This window comes from Ursus maritimus, unplaced genomic scaffold, assembly GCF_017311325.1.
Source record: "Ursus maritimus isolate PB19 unplaced genomic scaffold, ASM1731132v1 scaffold_29, whole genome shotgun sequence".
Taxonomy (NCBI): domain Eukaryota; kingdom Metazoa; phylum Chordata; class Mammalia; order Carnivora; family Ursidae; genus Ursus; species Ursus maritimus.
In genome coordinates this window covers 5,258,787-5,276,471 of record NW_024425452.1, presented here as the reverse complement: position 1 = coordinate 5,276,471, position 17,685 = coordinate 5,258,787, and the positions used below count along the sequence as shown (strand labels likewise).

The 17,685-nt window shown below is 43.4% G+C and overlaps 1 protein-coding gene across 2 annotated transcripts; it reads left to right on the top strand.

Moving 5' to 3' along the window:
* The first annotated feature begins 1,266 nt into the window (after positions 1-1,266).
* On the top strand, positions 1,267-10,181 carry LOC121105711 (chloride intracellular channel protein 5-like). Of its 2 annotated transcripts, none has more exons than XM_040643553.1 (2): positions 1,267-1,951; positions 8,729-10,181. In XM_040643553.1, coding segments are annotated over exons 1-2 (735 nt in total). In that variant the 5' UTR covers positions 1,267-1,949; the 3' UTR covers positions 9,462-10,181. The 2 variants fall into 2 exon arrangements, with proteins under 2 accessions (XP_040499487.1, XP_040499488.1); XM_040643554.1 differs by lacking the exon at positions 1,267-1,951 and adding an exon at positions 5,856-5,963.
* Positions 10,182-17,685: the final 7,504 nt, after the last annotated feature.

Here is a 17,685-nt window from a genome sequence, read left to right as displayed (position 1 = left end):
CGTGTCTGCTCATCCCCAATATCATCCTATGGCATAAAATTCAGATTTCTGAGCCTGCCATTCCAGGGTGTCCACAGTCTAATCCAGTGCTGCCCATCGTCTCCAGTGTTTTTATAGTCTGCATGCTGCATCCAATCTGATTTATTCTGTATCATTGTGAATTCTCAACTCTGCAGCAACACCTCGTACCTTCCCCTCCCTTCTCCACTCCACGTATCCAAGTCTCATCTACCACCCAAGATACTCACTTTCCTGGGACTCTCATGCCCAGCCCAGGGTGACCTCACCCTCTTCTGAAATTCTACAGTCCCAGAGATCAGTCTCACTTACTTGTTACCACACATAATACCTCCTGTTGCCAGTTCACTCTTTCGCCGGTGCATTATATCCTACACCCAATTAGATTTTAAACTCTTAGGGCCATAGACTATATTTTGCAGCCCTTTGTAGTCTCAGATTTCCTATCTTTAGATGGAGCCCCAATGTTTGCTTATTCCTCTAAAAAAGACAAAAGAATTCATATTGTTATCCAAGGAATAAAGCTTAACAGTAGAAACAGTAGTAGTAGTAATCGTGCCAATTAAGAGCCACTCAGGCATTTCAATAAGCTTCTTACTGACATTATTTAAGTAAATCCTTCAATAACACATACTATTACTCACATTTTATATATGGGACAGCTGAGAATTAGTAGAGAAGACAAGAAGTGAGAAACAGATCTTTCCTAAAGAGTGAGAGTTAGATATTTACCATTAGCCATTCATTCCTTTGGCTTAGACTTTGTATTTTTTTGACATGAAAAAATTACTGAGAAGGTAAGCCCTGTAAGGCTTGTTGAAGAGTATGTGGCTCCTCGGAGGGCAAAAGCAGTGTTGAGGGGATGGGTACAGTGAAGAGAAGAAGGCAGAAAAACAAGTGGCAGTAGTGGCATTTGAGATAAACATGCCCTTCTTAAAATAACTCATTTGCCTTTCCCTCTTTTCTTTCCTGCTCATCTGAAGTCAACCATTTGTACTGACTTTCCTGAAACCCACCTGCTAACTCAGCTACTTCAGGCTAGAGGGTCATGTTTTTTTTTTTTTTTAAGATTTTATTTATTTATTTGACAGAGATAGGGACAGCCAGCGAGAGAGGGAACACAAGCAGGGGGAGTGGGAGAGGAAGAAGCAGGCTCATAGCGGAGGAGCCTGATGTGGGGCTCGATCCCACAATGCAGGGATCACGCCCTGAGCCGAAGGCAGATGCTTAACCGCTGTGCCACCCAGGCGCCCCTAGAGGGTTATGTTTTAAGTCACAGGTTTACTACATGCAGCAGGGCCCAATCAGTCATTCCAGGACCTGTTGTAGGATCTGACCTCAGTATCTCTTCCTATTTTAGGAGACTATGGTTTGATAGTTTTCAGAATTGGCTGGAACAAACTGCTATTAAACTCAACTGAGTACCGCTAGTGAACATCAAATATTGAGCTCTGCAGGAAATGTAGACCTAGAAACTGTCCTCATCCCCTTCACTTCGACATGTTGAGCAGATTCCAAGCCCTTTTCAAACAGCCATTTCTGACATATCCTCATTTCCTCTTCCCCATCATCTGCAAACCACTGATAAGAACAACAGTGAGGAGGGAGAGCAAGGCAGGACAGCGCTCAAGGTTTGCTCGCCCAGCCTGCCGTGCCCTGGCCATGCCCACTTTCTCCGGGACCTGAGCCATTTCCATGCTGTAAAGATCAAACAATTCAGAGCTATAGCTTCTGTTTGGAGCCATGGCCACTGGCTCTTCAGCGTCCCCAAACATCTCATTGGCCACATCTGAACATGAATGCAACCAGGTGGAGAGTCTCATATCCATGAGGATTCTCTTCAGAGAGGGTACTGAAGACAGGAGGGTCTGAAAACATTCTTTAAAAGCCTATTTGAGAAGGAAGGTGAAGAGACCCGTCCCCCAAACCAAATGTAAGTGGAGTTAGTCTGAAAGATAATCTGTGGAGAAGCTGGAAGAACTGACGGTCCATCTGAGAGTGGAGGAACGGAGAAAAGTGGGGGTGGGGTGGGGTAGGGGGTGGGTCAGTGAAATGGTGCCCCCTGACGTGACTGCTCACGTGACCCTAGAATCTCCATGAAATTTTTGGGTGTGAGTAAATTTTTTTTTTTTATAGAAACTGATGGAAAGATGGCATTTTGCAACTGAGTAATACATAGATGGGCCTAGATTCAGAGAAAAGGATGAGGAAGGAAACTACGAATGTGGGAATTGAAGACCTACTTCCTCAAGTGTGTAAGGATTGGGGCATTCTTAGCTGATGCCTGGGTTATATAAACAGGTCTAACATACCCTGGAAGTTTTGTAATAACGCTGTTGATGGTTTCCTAGCAGCACTGGTGGTCAGGATGTTTCTGGCACCTTGGGCTTCATGCAAATTCCTTTGCTTGGCTTGTTCAGCCTGACAGTTGTATTCCAGGGAGGGAGTGGTTTTAACTCTCATTACTTCATAACAGTAACCCGAGAAACCCTCCACTCCCAGAGGAGGAAATCGAAGACAGTTGTTAACCTGGGGCATTTCTTATCCTTCAGTTATGGAAGTAAGCCTTAAAATCTGTTGCTCAAATACCCATTAAAAGAACAATTAGAAATCCAGTAATCCTTTGCATGTTTTTAAGTTGACATAATCATATGGAAACATTTGGTATACTCTTTTATGCTGGCCTTTTTCACTCAACATACTGTCTCTGAGATACATCCATTTTGTTGTCTGTATCAGTGATTCATGTCTTTGGTATTGTTGAATTATATTCATTACATAAATACACCTCAGCTTGTCCATTCTCCTCTTTCTAGAAGTTTCCAGTGTTTTGGATTATGAATCCAATTTCTCTAAGCATTCTCCTACAAGCCTGTTATGATGATTTTCACATTAATTTTTTTTCTTGGATACATTTCTAAGACTTGCTGGAATTTTTAAGTCATAGGGCATGTGTGTACATGTATATTTAATTTTATAATAAACTGCCAAACAATTTTACAAAGTAGTTGTACCGTTTTATGCTCTTACGATCAGTGTATGAGAATTCTGGTTGGTTCACATCCTCACTGCCACTGGGTATTGTTAGTCTTTTTAATTTTAGCTGTTCTCGTGGTATGAAGTGATCTCATTTAAGTGCATTTCCCTCACAGCTGATAGAGTTGATTTCTCTTTAATGACCTTATGTGACATTCGTGTGTTACTTTCTGGTGAAATTTCTATTCAAGTTTCTGATCATTTTTAGAGATAGAAATTGTGAGATAATATATTCAGTCTAAATGCATTGCAATTGCATTACATGTCTAGGGACTACTCAAATTAAAGTTAAAGATTATCAGACTGAATAAAAATATAACTACCTAATGCTTATATATAAGGACACAAAAAAGTTGAAAATATAAACTTGAGAAAATATATCCATAAATACTAACCAAAAGAAAATGGATATCAGAAAAAGATAAAAAAAAATATTACTAGAGATAAAGAGTGGCATTTTCTTCTTTTTTCTTTTTTAAAAGATTTTTATTTATTTATTTGACAGAGATAGAGACAGCCAGCGAGAGAGGGAACACAAGCAGGGGGAGTGGGAGAGGAAGAAGCAGGCTCATAGCAGAGGAGCCTGACGTGGGGCTCGATCCCAGAACGCTGGGATCACGCCCTGAGCCGAAGGCAGACGCTTAACCGCTGTGCCACCCAGGCGCCCCAAGAGTGGCATTTTCTATTGCAGAAACAGTCCATGTACCAAGATGACATAACATTTCTGAATCCTTGTGCACCTAAAAGATAGCCTTAAAAACGTAAAACAAAAACCAAGAGAACCAAAATAAAAATTAAATTCTTTTGAACTGGATGATCATAAAACAAAACATATAAAATCTTGTGGGATGTAAAAAAGGCTGTATTTAGAGGAAAATTAATGGTCTTAAATGCACATATTAGGAAAGAAGAAAAGCTGAGCACCAATTTATCCATCACAATTGTCTTGGGGGTAAAAACAGCAAAGTAAAACCAAAAAGAGGGAAAGAAAGAAAATAACAGAGATAGAAGCAGAAATCAATGAAATTGCAAAGAAATGCACAATAGAGACTACTAATAAAGCCAAATGTTTTCTAAAAAAATAATGTTAGGAAGTTCTTAATGAGAACTGATCAATATAAAAAGAAAAGGCACAATTCACTGATATTGGGCTTAGAAGGGTGGGTATTTTATTGTCTCAGATCATGTAAACATCACATGAACATAATATGAGGATGTTATCTTAACTGATTCCTTATGTAGACTTTGCTAGTGTGAAGAGATGATGCTTCTTTTCTTAAGGAGGTATTCAAGCCAATTTGGCAAATTTTTTGTAGTAAAATAATACATTGGCATTTTAGTTGCTAATCTGATTTTTTTCTTTTTCAGTTTAGTTTGGAAATGTTTGAAAAACCCTTGTTTGAAAAACCCTTGGCAAACCAACCAAGTTGAGTCTTTGCACACGCAAAGCAGAAGACCAGACATTGGCCCCAAATTATTCCAGACAATGGGCAGGCCTGCCGTAGGCCCAGTTGGATCCTTTCTCTTGAATTTTAATGTGTAAATTTCCTCAGTCGTATGTGCCTGTAAGATCATGTCTCATGTAGATTTAGGTCCAACACATAGCAGAATGAGTAGAATTGTGCCCGGTGGAAGCAACACAGGTGCAGAAGTGCAGGGGCAGGAAAGAGCACAGTGTGTTCCGGGAAGAGCAGCTTATGCAGCTGCAGAATAAAACATTTGGGGGAGGGGTGCGTGGGTGGCTCAGTCAGTTAAGCATCTGCCTTCAGCTCAGGTCATGATCTGGGGGTCCTGAGATTGAGTCCCGTGTCAGGCTCCCTGCTCAGCCAGGAGTCTTCTTCTCCCTTTCCTGCTCCCCCTGGCTGTGTTCTCTCTATCTCAAGTAAATAAATAAAATCTTAAAAAAAAAAAAACAAAAAAACCATTTGGGGGAGTTCTGAGGGGAGAAGCTGGCAGGACAGATGGACTTGGTTCTGGCTGTGAAAGATCTTGAAAGAGACATTTTCCTGTAAATGCTTGGGACCCACTCAAGATTTCCAAACACGGGAGTGACGTAGGCAAACTTGTAGTTCAGAAAGGATGCAAGCTCATTCTTAGGACTTCTCGAACAAATGAATATTATGTGTCACATTTCCTTTCCTAGGTTTAAGTAACATATATATGAAGCCCTCAAAATATTTTTGACTGATTAACAGACCGACAGACTCTCTTTCATAAGTAAACAAGCCAACTTGCTGATACAAAGTGCTGTGGCAGGCCCAGGTCTTAGTTCTCTTCCTGCAGGAGTTTAAAAACAGTGAGGAGATAGTATTTATACACCTAATACAGAAACAAAAATGGACCAAGAGTAGAAGGACATGAATTCTAGAGACATCGCCTCCATTTTAGTTGTTTATAAAACAAATATTTAGGGGCACCTGGGTGGCTCAGTCGGTTCAGCCTCTGCCTTCAGCTCAGGTCACGATCCCAGGTCCTGGGATGGAGCTCGGGGTTGGGGGTCCATGATCAGCGGGGAGACTGCTTCTCCTTTTCCCTCTGCCTGCTGCTCCCCCTGCTTGTGCTCGCTCTCTCTCTCTGTCAAATAAATAAATAAATAAATAAATAAAATCTTAGAAAAACCCAAATATTTAATAAGCATCAATGATGTGTCAGATATCGGCTAAGTTTTAGGTATATACTGATCAGCTAAATAGTTATGGGCTTTGTTCTCATGGAACTTCTGTGTTCAGTGGAGGGTAAAATATCAAGCAATCACCACAATTTATTCAACAACCATGTACTGAGTATCTTATATATACCAGCCAGTGTTCTAGGTGCTTGAGGTGATGACGAAGAACCAGACGGAGATCTGTGCCCACGCAGGGTTTACATTCTAGTGCGAGAAGACAGAAAATAAACTCTCGACAAACGTAAGTAATGTATCACGTCTTACTAGGTGATAGGTATTATGGAAAAAGGAATTAAAAGTCAGGTAAAGGTTTTTAGTAATGAAGAGGGGCTGCAGATACGAGCTGGAATGGGTTGACATTTGAAACAGGACAGAGCGACCTCATTGGCAAGGGGACGTATAAGCAAAGACTTAGAAGAGTTTGGGAAATCGACTGTGTAGATGACACTCGGGGGAAGTGTATTTCAGGCGGAAGAAACAGCCAATGTAAAGATCCTAATACAAAGAGCATTCTGGAATGTTCCTGGCATAGCAATGGAGCCAGATCATTTGAAACACAGTAAGCTGAGGTGGGGGCGGGAGGGTGGTGGGGGTGGAAAGCAGGTGCAGGAGAGGTGGTGCAGATTTGGTAGGATCTTGTGAGTCATTGTAAAGACTTTGACTTTTATTGAGAGCAACGGGGAGCCATTACAGGAGCTTGAGCGGAGCGGACTGACATTTTAATAGGATGACTGGCTTCATATTACAACCTGTAACCAAAACATGATAGGTGTGCCCTGAGGTGGGAAATAGGGGGATCAGATTTATAAAAGATCTGTGTGGTATTAACCTAAGCTTAACCAGCTTCCACTGCCTGGCTGGGTCATGGTGGTGAGGACCCAGGAGCGTGCTGCGTACATATGCCCACGATGTAGATTGTTATTCCTCGGTAATAATGCAGAACGGTATGTAATCCAGTGCCAGATTATGAGTTACACCCCAGAAATGCTTCAGCAGTAAAAGCATGCATCCTCAAAAGAAGCAAGTCCTCCCCTAAAGGGGTGAACATGGGTCCTTAGGGGACCGAAAGCTTTTTCTTTTCCTACACGTAAAGCACAGATATACATACAGTACACAAAAGGATATGTAGTTTATCAGCAGTATTTTCATTTCATGGCAGAAAATATCTGAAAAGGATTCCTTGGGGGTGGGGTGAGAGGGGAGGCTTGTGTGATCAAGAATATAGGTTGGAAAACACTGACTTCAGGAGGGAGCCAGTAGCTGAGATCCCCGAGCTCGAGGTTAGGAAATCACCACTGATATCAGCTCTATCATTAACTTTGTGTGTGAACTCGGACCACTCACCTCCCCTAGAAAGGTTTCACGCTTGTTCCCAAAGTAAAATGAATGTTAGACTAAATGATGCTTTTAGGTTTTCTCTAGCGCTTAAATTATGAGGGGGATTTGAGCTGGGGCTCCACTGAGTTATACACGCCTATGGTGATGCATCAGGGATTTGGACCCATCAAACCTCACTTTTCAATGAAAGATAAAGGGCTAACATCAAGAGCCTTTAAAGTCTATCTCTCGCATCTTTGCACTTACCTATTCTTTGAGCCATCCCCGAAGCCAGAATTCTAGAAATTCTGCTCTAGTTTGCTCCCGGAGATTCCTGGATACAATGTTGGAGCTAAGGGGTCAAGGGAGTGTCGTTAATAAGACGTTCATCGAATGTTTTGTCCAGAATTGCTTTGCTTCTTAAATTTTCACATGACTTCCAGACATTAAAGTCCCTTCATAATCTATCTGGGTTCTCAGTCAAAGAGATCCAGGCGCATGGTGTGAGGAAGGGAAACAAGACTTAGCAGAACAGAGCACTCGATTAAAAACAAAGAGCCTGTCTATTTGCGGCATCTGTAGGTGACATCAAACAGGCGGCCCTATGTATTCATGTAGCTCCTTCCTGCTTATCCCAGTTGCCCTGAGGGCCAATTGCACTAAGAAGACCTTTGAATAGTTTATTCTGTGCCCATTAGGGTTTAGTTTTTCTTCCTAGCCTTCCAAATACGGTTAGAAGTCTCTTGACAGCAGAGAATGTATCTTCTCACACATATGACTAGTGCTCAGTGTGGTGTCCTGTCCATAACAGAACCTTGGTGACGGTTTGCTGACTGTAATGATCACATGGATTAAAAGGGAAAATAAAACTCGGGGCGCCTGGGTGGCTCAGTTGGTTAAGCGTCTGCCTTTAGCTCAGGTCATGATCCCAGGGTCCTGGGATCAAGTCCCGCATCAGGCTCCTCCCTCTGCTCTTCTCCCTGCTTATATTCTCTCTGTCAAATAAATAAATTAAATCTTAAAAAGAAAATTCAAAGCCATAAATCTTTGAGTTCTTTCTTTTGGGTCGTCTGTACTGATGTGACTATAGACCAATGCATTTATCTCCTTTTCCTTCTGCCGTTTAATCACCTAGTGGTATTGCCAGATAAGAAATGCAAATGGAATTTATTACCTAACTGGAGCATGTACAACTCATATATCATAGGGTATTGATACTTGCAGAATTGTTTTAGGTAATGAATTCAGCTAGTCATAGATGAGTTACCATTGTGCAGAACAGTTCTCTCCCAAACTGCAGAGAATTCTTGAATGCTGTCAACCTCTTCGGAGGCAATTGGAAGAGGGAGCCCTCTTTAGTGACAAATGGCTAAATATTCAGAATTTCAATGTGTACCAGGAAGATAATTCAACCCCTTGCTAAATCAAAGAGTCTCAGAATTCCTGGCAATGAGGAAAACCCCAGCATCTGCTTGAAACTATGCTTAGGAGTGAAGGAGTTAACTGAGTGTGTAAGCTTTATCTCATGTCCAATGGACTTGTGGTTTGCTGATGAAAGTCTCTGGTAAATGATTGTTAGAGACCTCTCATTGGTAGCTGTTGCTAGTCACTGTGTTTCAAAAGCTTGTTGATTGCTCTGCAAGGCGGTGCGGCATCCTCTATCCCTTTCTCAATTTCTGATTCATTCAGGTCCTCCTGCGAAAGATCTATCCGATCGATGAACATGAATGACGAAGAAAATAGCACCATCTATGACACAGTCCAGAAGGAACGGATGTATGAGCTTCCAGACCAGCCAGAAGAGGATGAAGGTCCTCTCTATGATAACATCCACGAAGGCCTGTGGGAAAACCATGTCTATGCCACTGAACTGGAAACCCATGACTATGACTCTGTGTCAGTGTATGTGGCTGGGGGTGAGGAGGAGAACTTGACCTCTTCCCAGCCAGAAGCAGCAGACTACCTCCTGCCTGATGAGGTATGCCCTGAGTCCCAGGATCTTCAACCAGCTGAGCGGCAGGAGGACAGGGACATCTCAGTGGAAGAGTTACACTCACCAACCCCGGACTGGAAGCCTGGCCCAGAGGAACCCCAGGAGGATGGAGGCATGATGGGGGAAGACCTGCTTTCCCCCCGAAACTTCACCATCCAGCAGAGCAGGACCTTCTTCACCAGTAATTCTGCTGCTAATGGTTTGGAAGAAAACGAACGAACTTCCACGGATCCTGAGATCAGCCTGTTTGTGAAGGTAAGGGCTGTCTCTGAAAGACACCCCTGCATGGGTGGACGGCCTAATTGGGGTCTTCTTTCGCTCTGCGTGTCCAGGGAAAGATGCAGGATGTCACGGTCTTTGGATCTCAAGACATATTCAAGAGTAGGGCTGGTTAATGAGTTAATGAGTATGAGGTTCACCTCATACTAAATGAGTTAAATGAGTCCGTTCCAGAGTTCCCTCAGAACTGCTCCAAGTATGAGAATTGGAAAGTGTATTTTAATTGTGTGTCTAATCATTCACTTTTATATGCCATGGGCAAAGCATGTTTTTTTTAGTTCACGTACAAGTGAGCAGAAAATGTGGCTCAAATCCTTACCTTTGTGACAGACATTGAGTATGTTTTCCTGTCTGGTTAGATTTCTTTTGTCAACTTGATTTTCAAAAATGAAACCGAGTCTTGAGAGAGGAAGTCAAGTCAGCAGTCAGCCAGGCACTGGGGGTTTCTTCTTAGCATTTCTAAGGTCACAGATACTTCAGATATATGGTCAATAAACGTTACCTCTGTCACTGGGCCTGCCCTTTTAGTACCAATATAACTAAAATATCTGATGAAGTGAAGTGATTTCAGTGGTAGTAGTATTAGGACAATAATAGCCAATGTTAATGTTTAATAATTATGATATATAAACTCAGAACTTTGGTAATCTTTGTTTTAGACTGATATTGTGGTAAAGACTATTTATTACAATATTACCCAAACATAAAAAAGCATTTCAGGGGTAGACAAATCATTTTTATGAATTGAGAAGGAAGAACATTTTCCCCCCAATATCCACTCCCTGACAATATTCAAATTTACACTTTTCTTAGTATGAAGGCGGAGTATTAGTAAATGCTGCTATTTCTTGCTAATAAAAATGAACCCTCAAAACCCTCAGTTCATGCTTGTTTCTCCCCTTTGTGGTTTCTAATAACTCCAGTAAAATAGACTTTATTTGCTCGTTTAATATATTATTACTTTTTTACTTTTCCCTAGTTGTTCCGTGTGTAAATTGCGTCTCCTCCATTCTACCACAAGGTCTGTAAAAAGCGCCTAGCTGGAGTGTCCGGCTCATACTTAGGTACCCGTCAAAACTTGCATGGTATTATGTTGAGCATCTGGGGGGGAAAGGGGTATGGAAGACGGGGAGGGAACTTACTGTCAAGAAATGAGCAATGTGGTGCAAGAAACAGACTTGCACGTGGTTAATTTCGGGGAACTAGAGGCTCCAGCTGAGTGCTGTGGATATTCCCGGGGGGAGTGCTCAAGTGTGCAAGAAGGAATCAGGACAGGCTCCACTGAGGAGGTGACTAACGTTCGGACAGGTGCATTCAAGGAGCCTTCCAGCTTCTAAATCCACATCACTGTTATGTTAGTTTAAAAAAAAACAAAAAAACCAAAAATACCCCCCCCCCAACAAAACCCCCCACCTAGTGAGAACTTGTAGGTGTATTTTTCTCAGGACAGAACCATCCGTGCCACTGTTTACAACAGACAAGGTGGACCGCTGTCATTATGATCATCGTCGTCATTACGGACACATCAAGACGTTTGTAAATTTGGCAAAGTGTTGATTTCACCAAAAATTAGCCTGCCACTGGTGTTGAACCAAAGAGAAGTAGGAGGAAACAGAAGAATTGGCATCTCCCGCTGGTATTAGCAACAGGAAAAGCTGCTTGATAGGAATGTGCGGCCCTACGTTATTCAAGATCTGTGGTTCCTGAAAGCAAATACTGGCGTTAATGAACTCTTTAGGTTTACATTCTTTTTCATATAATTAACCAAGAGACCTCAGCTCCTGTGTGTGAACTCATTTTAAAGATATTCAGCAGCACTGAATATCTAAGAAGAGTGGTGCTCACAATCCCTGCATCCCAATCACCCACCATCCCCACTGTACTTCTTTACTCTTTGTTGAATGGAAATTATACGCGAAGGCGGGGGTGCGGGGGCTTGTCTGCTTGCATGGGGGTGGAAGGTCTGAGGGTCACCTGCTCAGGCTCCTTCCTCCCCCAGCGCTGGGGTGGGGGGATGGCAGAAGGCTACAAGCCCTGCATTGGATGGGGCTCAGGTGTGCTTTAGGGCTCATCATCTCCCTAGCAGGGCTTGTTGCCATGGAGTCCTGGGGTGATTGTTCCCCTGAGCTGTTTCGGTGTAGACCACTTGGGATTCGTGGTAACCCATACTCCCTTATGCGCATTTTCAGCTGTTCTAGACAAGCCAGGAAAAATGTCACACAGGTTTGTCACTGTGTGTTCAACCAACATTTTACTGAGGCTCAAGCCATTTCAGGGTGTTGGGCGATTGCTTAATTACGATATATCATTTATTTATTCTTTCAACAGATCATTATTGTGCCAGGCCCTGGGTTTATAACAAAGTTCCGGGTCTCCCGACTTTGCACTGTAGTGGGAAAAGCAACTGATGGACAGATAAGTAAATACAAAATATGCCTGGGGGTGATGACGCCTTCAAGAAACATGAAACTGAGTGATGGGTGTGAACGTGTCCTGTTGCTGCCATAACAGATGACCACACACCTTAGTGCCTTGAAACAGCACAGATCTATTCCCTTGTAGTTCTGGGGATCAGAAATCTGAACTAAGTCTTATGGAGTTAAAACAAGGTGTGGACAAGGCTGTGTTCTTGCTGGAGGCTTGGGGGACGACCTGTTTCCTTGCCTCTTCCAGTTTCTAGAGGCTGTCCTCATTCCTGGCTCCTGGCCCACATCCTATCACCGTGGCTCTGCTGGCTTCTCTCCTCACCCTGCTTTCTTCTGATCCGACTCCTGTTGCGTCCTTCTGATAAGAAGACGTGATGAATTTGGGTCCACCGGGATAATACAGGATAATCTCCATTTTATGATCCTTAATTCAATCACATCTGCTAAGTCTCTGTTGCCACAGAAAGCAACATTCATGGGTTCTGGGAATCAAGACATGGACATACTTGGGAGCTCCCCGCACTGGGACAGAGTGACAGTGAGGAGGGGAGCGAGGAGGCAGCGTGGCTGGAGTGGGGGGAGCAGGGGAGGTAAGGTGGCAGCATGTGAGGCCAGAGAGGTAGAGGCGGGCACAGAGCATGTGGAGGAAGCTCTTTCACTTTTACTCGCAGTGATAAAGGGAGTCATCAAAGCTGGCTGCCATTTTTTTTTTTTAAGATTCAGTTATTTATTTTAGAGGGAGAGCGGTAGAGCATTGGGGGAAGGGGCAGAGGGAGAGAGAGAATCTCGAGCCAACTCTGCACTGAGCGCAAAGCCTCACTCAGGGCTTGATCCCCCAACCCTGAGACCATGACCTGAGCTGAAATCAAGAGTAGGCCGCTCAACTGACTGAGCCAGCCGGCGCCCCCTGGCTGCCTTTATGATGGCCGACTGCAGCAGAGAGCGAGTAGAAGCAGAGAGGACAGCTGGAGGCAGTTGAAAACCTAGGCAAGGTAAGGGTGGATGGGCCAGTGGTGACCACAGTGGAGGTGGTGAGGAATAGGACTGCAATGGCTTTGAGGAGCAAGCCGAAAGGTTCTCCTGATGTGATTTGTAAAGAAAGAGAAGAGCCAGGGTTGACTCTAGGGGTTTTGACCAGAGCTACTGAGTGAATGGTGATGTTATTCCCATTTCACCTCTGGACCTCTTCTCCAGGAATACATGAGCAAGAAAATGTGCTCACGCTCATACACTGTCTTTCCTCCCTCCTCCCTCCCTCTTCCCTTCCTTTCTTCCTTCCTTCTGGCCTTCCATCCATCCATCCATCCATCCATCCATCCATCCATCCATCCCTGCAACATTTACAACATGCTTACTACATGCCAGGTACCTCGTAAGAGAAGAACACCCACATCTTAACTCCAACTGTCTTGTAGGAGAGACAGAGAAGCACAATTCTTGAAGATAATAAAAGGGGAGAAATAACTGCTTCCAGGTAACTCACTGACAGCCAGTGAAAAAAAGGTACCAAGCGAGAGTTCCATATTATAGGAAGCCAAGAGGGGTGGTTGGTTCAGAATTTGCCACATAGGATTGTGAGAATTGTCTATATTTTCTGCTAAAACGGAGGGACCTGTACACATAATTGTGTTTGCATGTGCGCGTATAAGAGAGAGAGAGAGTGAGGGAGAGAGGGAGAGAGGAAAGCAGAAAGAGAGAGAATGAGAGAGACAGAGACAAAGTGGGGGAAAGAGAAAGGAAGAAAGAGAGAGATGTCTGTTATTTTGTTTAATGCAAAGAAAAAAAGGTATTCTGATGATGGTTATTACAAAGAAAAATGGGACAAACGAACACCACTGTCCTGCAGGTAATCTATGCCGCTGATGCTGGAGGCAGGAGATGTCGTGGAGCAGGTTTTGAAGTTGCATGGTTTGAAACCTGGCTTAACCAGTTACTTTCTGTTCAATTGTTTAGCTTCTCTGAGCCTCAGTTTCCTCATTGGTAAAATGGATTTTATAATAGTATGCTCCTCGTAGGATTGTTATGAAGATTAAGTAAGATAAGCCACTTAATTGCTTGGCATAGTATCTGACATATAATAAGCACTCAATATTTATGAGCTTAAATTATTATTTATTGTGATGAATCTGAATCACCCATAAAATAATAATTTTTATTTTAAGCACTGTGCCCTATAGTTAGTGGACATTTAAGGAATGTACCATTAGCTGATTCTAACAGGAACAGCGTGGAGAGACGGTATGCACAGGTTTAGAGAAGGTGATGACCTTGAAGACCTAGGAATGCAGTTTGCACAGCAAACTGGGGGTCTTAGATTTTATCCTGAAGGCAACTGAGAGTGACGTCAGGAGCAAAGCAATGTTTACGGTGATGGATAAGCAAATTAAATAGCGTTTCCATGCACTATGTGCAGACACGTAGCAAACTTCATTTCTTTTTGTTGGTTTGTTTTCTGTTTTGTTTTTGCAAGCTTCATTTCTAAAATTAGTTCAAGCATTTAGATGTAAATTCGTTGTGTAAAATGACTACCTATATATTTTTTGGTAATTTATTCAGTCGACGAACTATCTGGCTATGTCCAGGTATTTGGATTCTTGGCTACATACAGACAAATTTCAGGAGAAAGCTGGGCAGTGTGAAGCTGATTCGTATCTTAGCTGTAAGTGTATCTAGTTTTGTTACATTTGGGCTGGACAGTATACAGATTCAGCACAAAGTTTTTATTGATATTGTTTCAGCATAGTTTCCAGTTTAAAAAAATGTGTTTGTGTGTTCTGTCTCAGCTTGGCTGGACTACTTAAAGATTGTAGCTAGCCCTTAGATGTCTAGAAATGGCTGGAGCCCTGAGAGGTTCTTCCTAGTCCACGATCCCTGGTGTCACTAATAAGGCATGTCAGGTGTGTCCTTGGAAACACTGTGAGAAGAGACAAGTCTGAGCCCGTTGCATGTGTCCAATCGTGCTTTCATGGAACAAATGAAGTTTATACAAAAATGGAGCAATGAGCAGGAGTGAACAAAGATTTCTATTCTTCTCATAATTTCTTCCTAATGAGGGTGCTGGGAACATAATCAAATCCCAATTTTATTCAAAATCATTTTCTGGAGCTTATATGAATTAGTTGGCTTTGTGAGCCAATGCCATCGATCAAAGAGGTCACAGAATTCTAGTGCTATGACATGAAAATTAAAAACCAGAGAACTTCACAAACTTGCCCATGGCTGCCTGCAAATTAGTAGCAGGCTGGGACTTTGGCCTCTAAATCCAGGGTACTTTCCTTTATATTGGCATTCCTAGCCTGGGATGCTGGATGTTCATGGATACGCTTTGGGAGGTTCTGGAACATTCTAAAGGTCTATGCAAATTTTTTCTGTGGAAGATAATCTCAGAAGAGTTCACGAACCCTTAATGTTATTTATCATTGTGATGCCTTCCACTTGCCCTGCCTATACCTTTTATGTCCATGTAGGGGGAGTAGAATGTGCTATGAATGGCCCAATTTATTCCTTTTCCTTCCTATGGAGCCAGTTGCTTGGTCTAAGCCTTTTCGTATCTCAAGAAACCTTGTGATGAGGGGCGCCTGTGTGGCACAGCGGTTAAGCGTCTGCCTTCTTCGGCTCAGGGCGTGATCCCGGCATTATGGGATCGAGCCCCGCATCAGGCTCCTCCGCTATGAGCCTGCTTCTTCCTCTCCCACTCCCTCTGCTTGTGTTCCCTCTCTCACTGGCTATCTCTATCTCTGTCGAATAAATAAATTAAAAAAAAAAAAAAGAAAGAAACCTTGTGATGAAACCCTCCCGAAAGAGTAACGAAGGAGCAGTACGTGAATCATTATGGGGATTATGTCAGCTCTGAAAATGAAGGCGATGTGATATTCTGACATAAATACCCATACTAGGATCCACCTGTTTTCTAGGGAAAATTTTGGACATTTTCCCCCAAGGACTGCAAGCTTCATGTCAATGTAGCCACAGCTATCTTGGTGGGCAGTATCACCACTTATACAAACTAAAACTTTTGAGTAACATAGGTTTCTACTTCTTCACTTCCCAATGGTCTAGTTAATTTCGCCTCCTGAATATTCTCTCCATCTTGGCCACCACTGGCCATTGTCATCTTGGCCACAGTTATTCAACTGGTCACTCTGCCTCTAGGCTAATCTCTCTCCCAGGAAACCCCCACATAGTCACCAGCATGGTCCATATAAAGAGCGCATCTGACCATGCCCTGTTTCTAGCCATGCAGTGCTCCCCACTGTCTCCAGGGAAAAGGCCAGAAGGAAGAGAATATATATGAAGGTCCTCATGCTCCATCAGGCTTTCAGCCAAGACCTACCTTGTCGGCTGCTACTCCCCATTCACTCTTTGCCTCGAAAAGTGTTGACTTGTATTTTACTGCACTCTTCATGCCATTTAAAGACTGGGCTTTTGCTCAAACTTTCGCTCTTAATACTATCCCTTCTGGAGACAACTCACTGTCGTAGAGGTCATCTCTTGTAGATGCGTCTCCTGGCTCCTCCAGGCAGGGCTGGATGGAATCTCCCCTATTGCTGTTCATTGCTCTTACTTCAATGTATCAGTTTTCTAGAGTTCCCATAGCAAAGTACCTCAGACTGCATGGCCTAAACAACAGAAATGTATTTTCTCAACCAAGGTGTCGGCAGAGTTGATTTCTTCCAAGGCCTCTCTCCCTGGTTTATAGATGGTCATTTTCCTCCAGTGTCTTCACATGGTCCTTTCTCTGTGTGTGTCTGTGTCCTAATTTCCTCTTCTTATAAGGACAACCAGTCACATTGGACCAGGGCCCACCTAATGATCTAATTTTAACTTCATTACCTCATTAAGGACCTTATCTCCAAAGGCAGTCACATTCTGAGGTACTAGGAATTAGGATTAAACAGATACATTTTGGGAGAACACAATTCAGCCCATAACACTGAATGTTACAATTACCTCTTTATGTCTGTATCTCTCTCTCTCTAGTGTGAACTCTTGCCTTTTATCTATTCTCATATACCCAATCCATGGTTACTTAAATAATGATTGAATGAAGGAAGGGAGGGAGGGAGGAGGGAATGAGCCACCGCCAGGGCTGCTCAGGGCAAGGCAACAGGAGGAAGGCTGGTCCCGTGGCTTGCAACAGGGGGGCTTCAAGCCACCATATTAGTTTCATAGAGTCGCTGTGACAAATGACCATAAACTAGGGAGCTTAAAACAGTAGGAATTTATCCTCTTGCAACACTAGAGGCCAGAAGTCTGCAGTCAAGTGCTGGCGGAGTGACACTCCTTCTGCCAGCTCGAGGGGAGAGCTGTTCCTTGCTTGTCCCAGCCTCTGGTGGCTCAAGGCTTGTGCCTCCATCACTCCTGCCTCTGCGCCATCATCACATGGCCTTCTCTCCTGTGTCTACCTCTGTTTTCTCCTCTAAAGATTTTATTTATTTATTTATTTGAGAGAGAGAGCATGAGCATGGGGAGGGGCAAAGGGAAGCCGACTCCGTGCTGAGCAGGGAGCCCACGTTGGGGAAGGTGCTAGATCCCAGGACCCTGAGACCATGACCTGAGCCAAAGGCAGACGCTTAACCGCCCCAGCCACCCAGGCGCCCCTCTCCTCTTCACTTGTAAAGACTTGTCAATGGATTTAGGACCCTTCCTAATCCAGGATGATCTCATCCCAGGATCCTTAATTTAATTAAAGCCACGAAGACTCTTTTTTCCAAATAATTTACAGGTTCTGGGAGGATCTATCTTTGGGGAGGGAGGCACTCTTCAACTCACGACAGCCCTGCAGGTAGCGATTAGTCGAGTCGAGGCATGGGAACATGGACAGCCGCTCCTGGGGTCCGTAGTTCCACCAAATGCAAGGGGTTCTGTGAGAAGTCTGTGGACTGTTTGTGCCCTCATCTCATTAGATCCCAGACATTGATGAGAATGCCTGGCACGTTCTTAACATC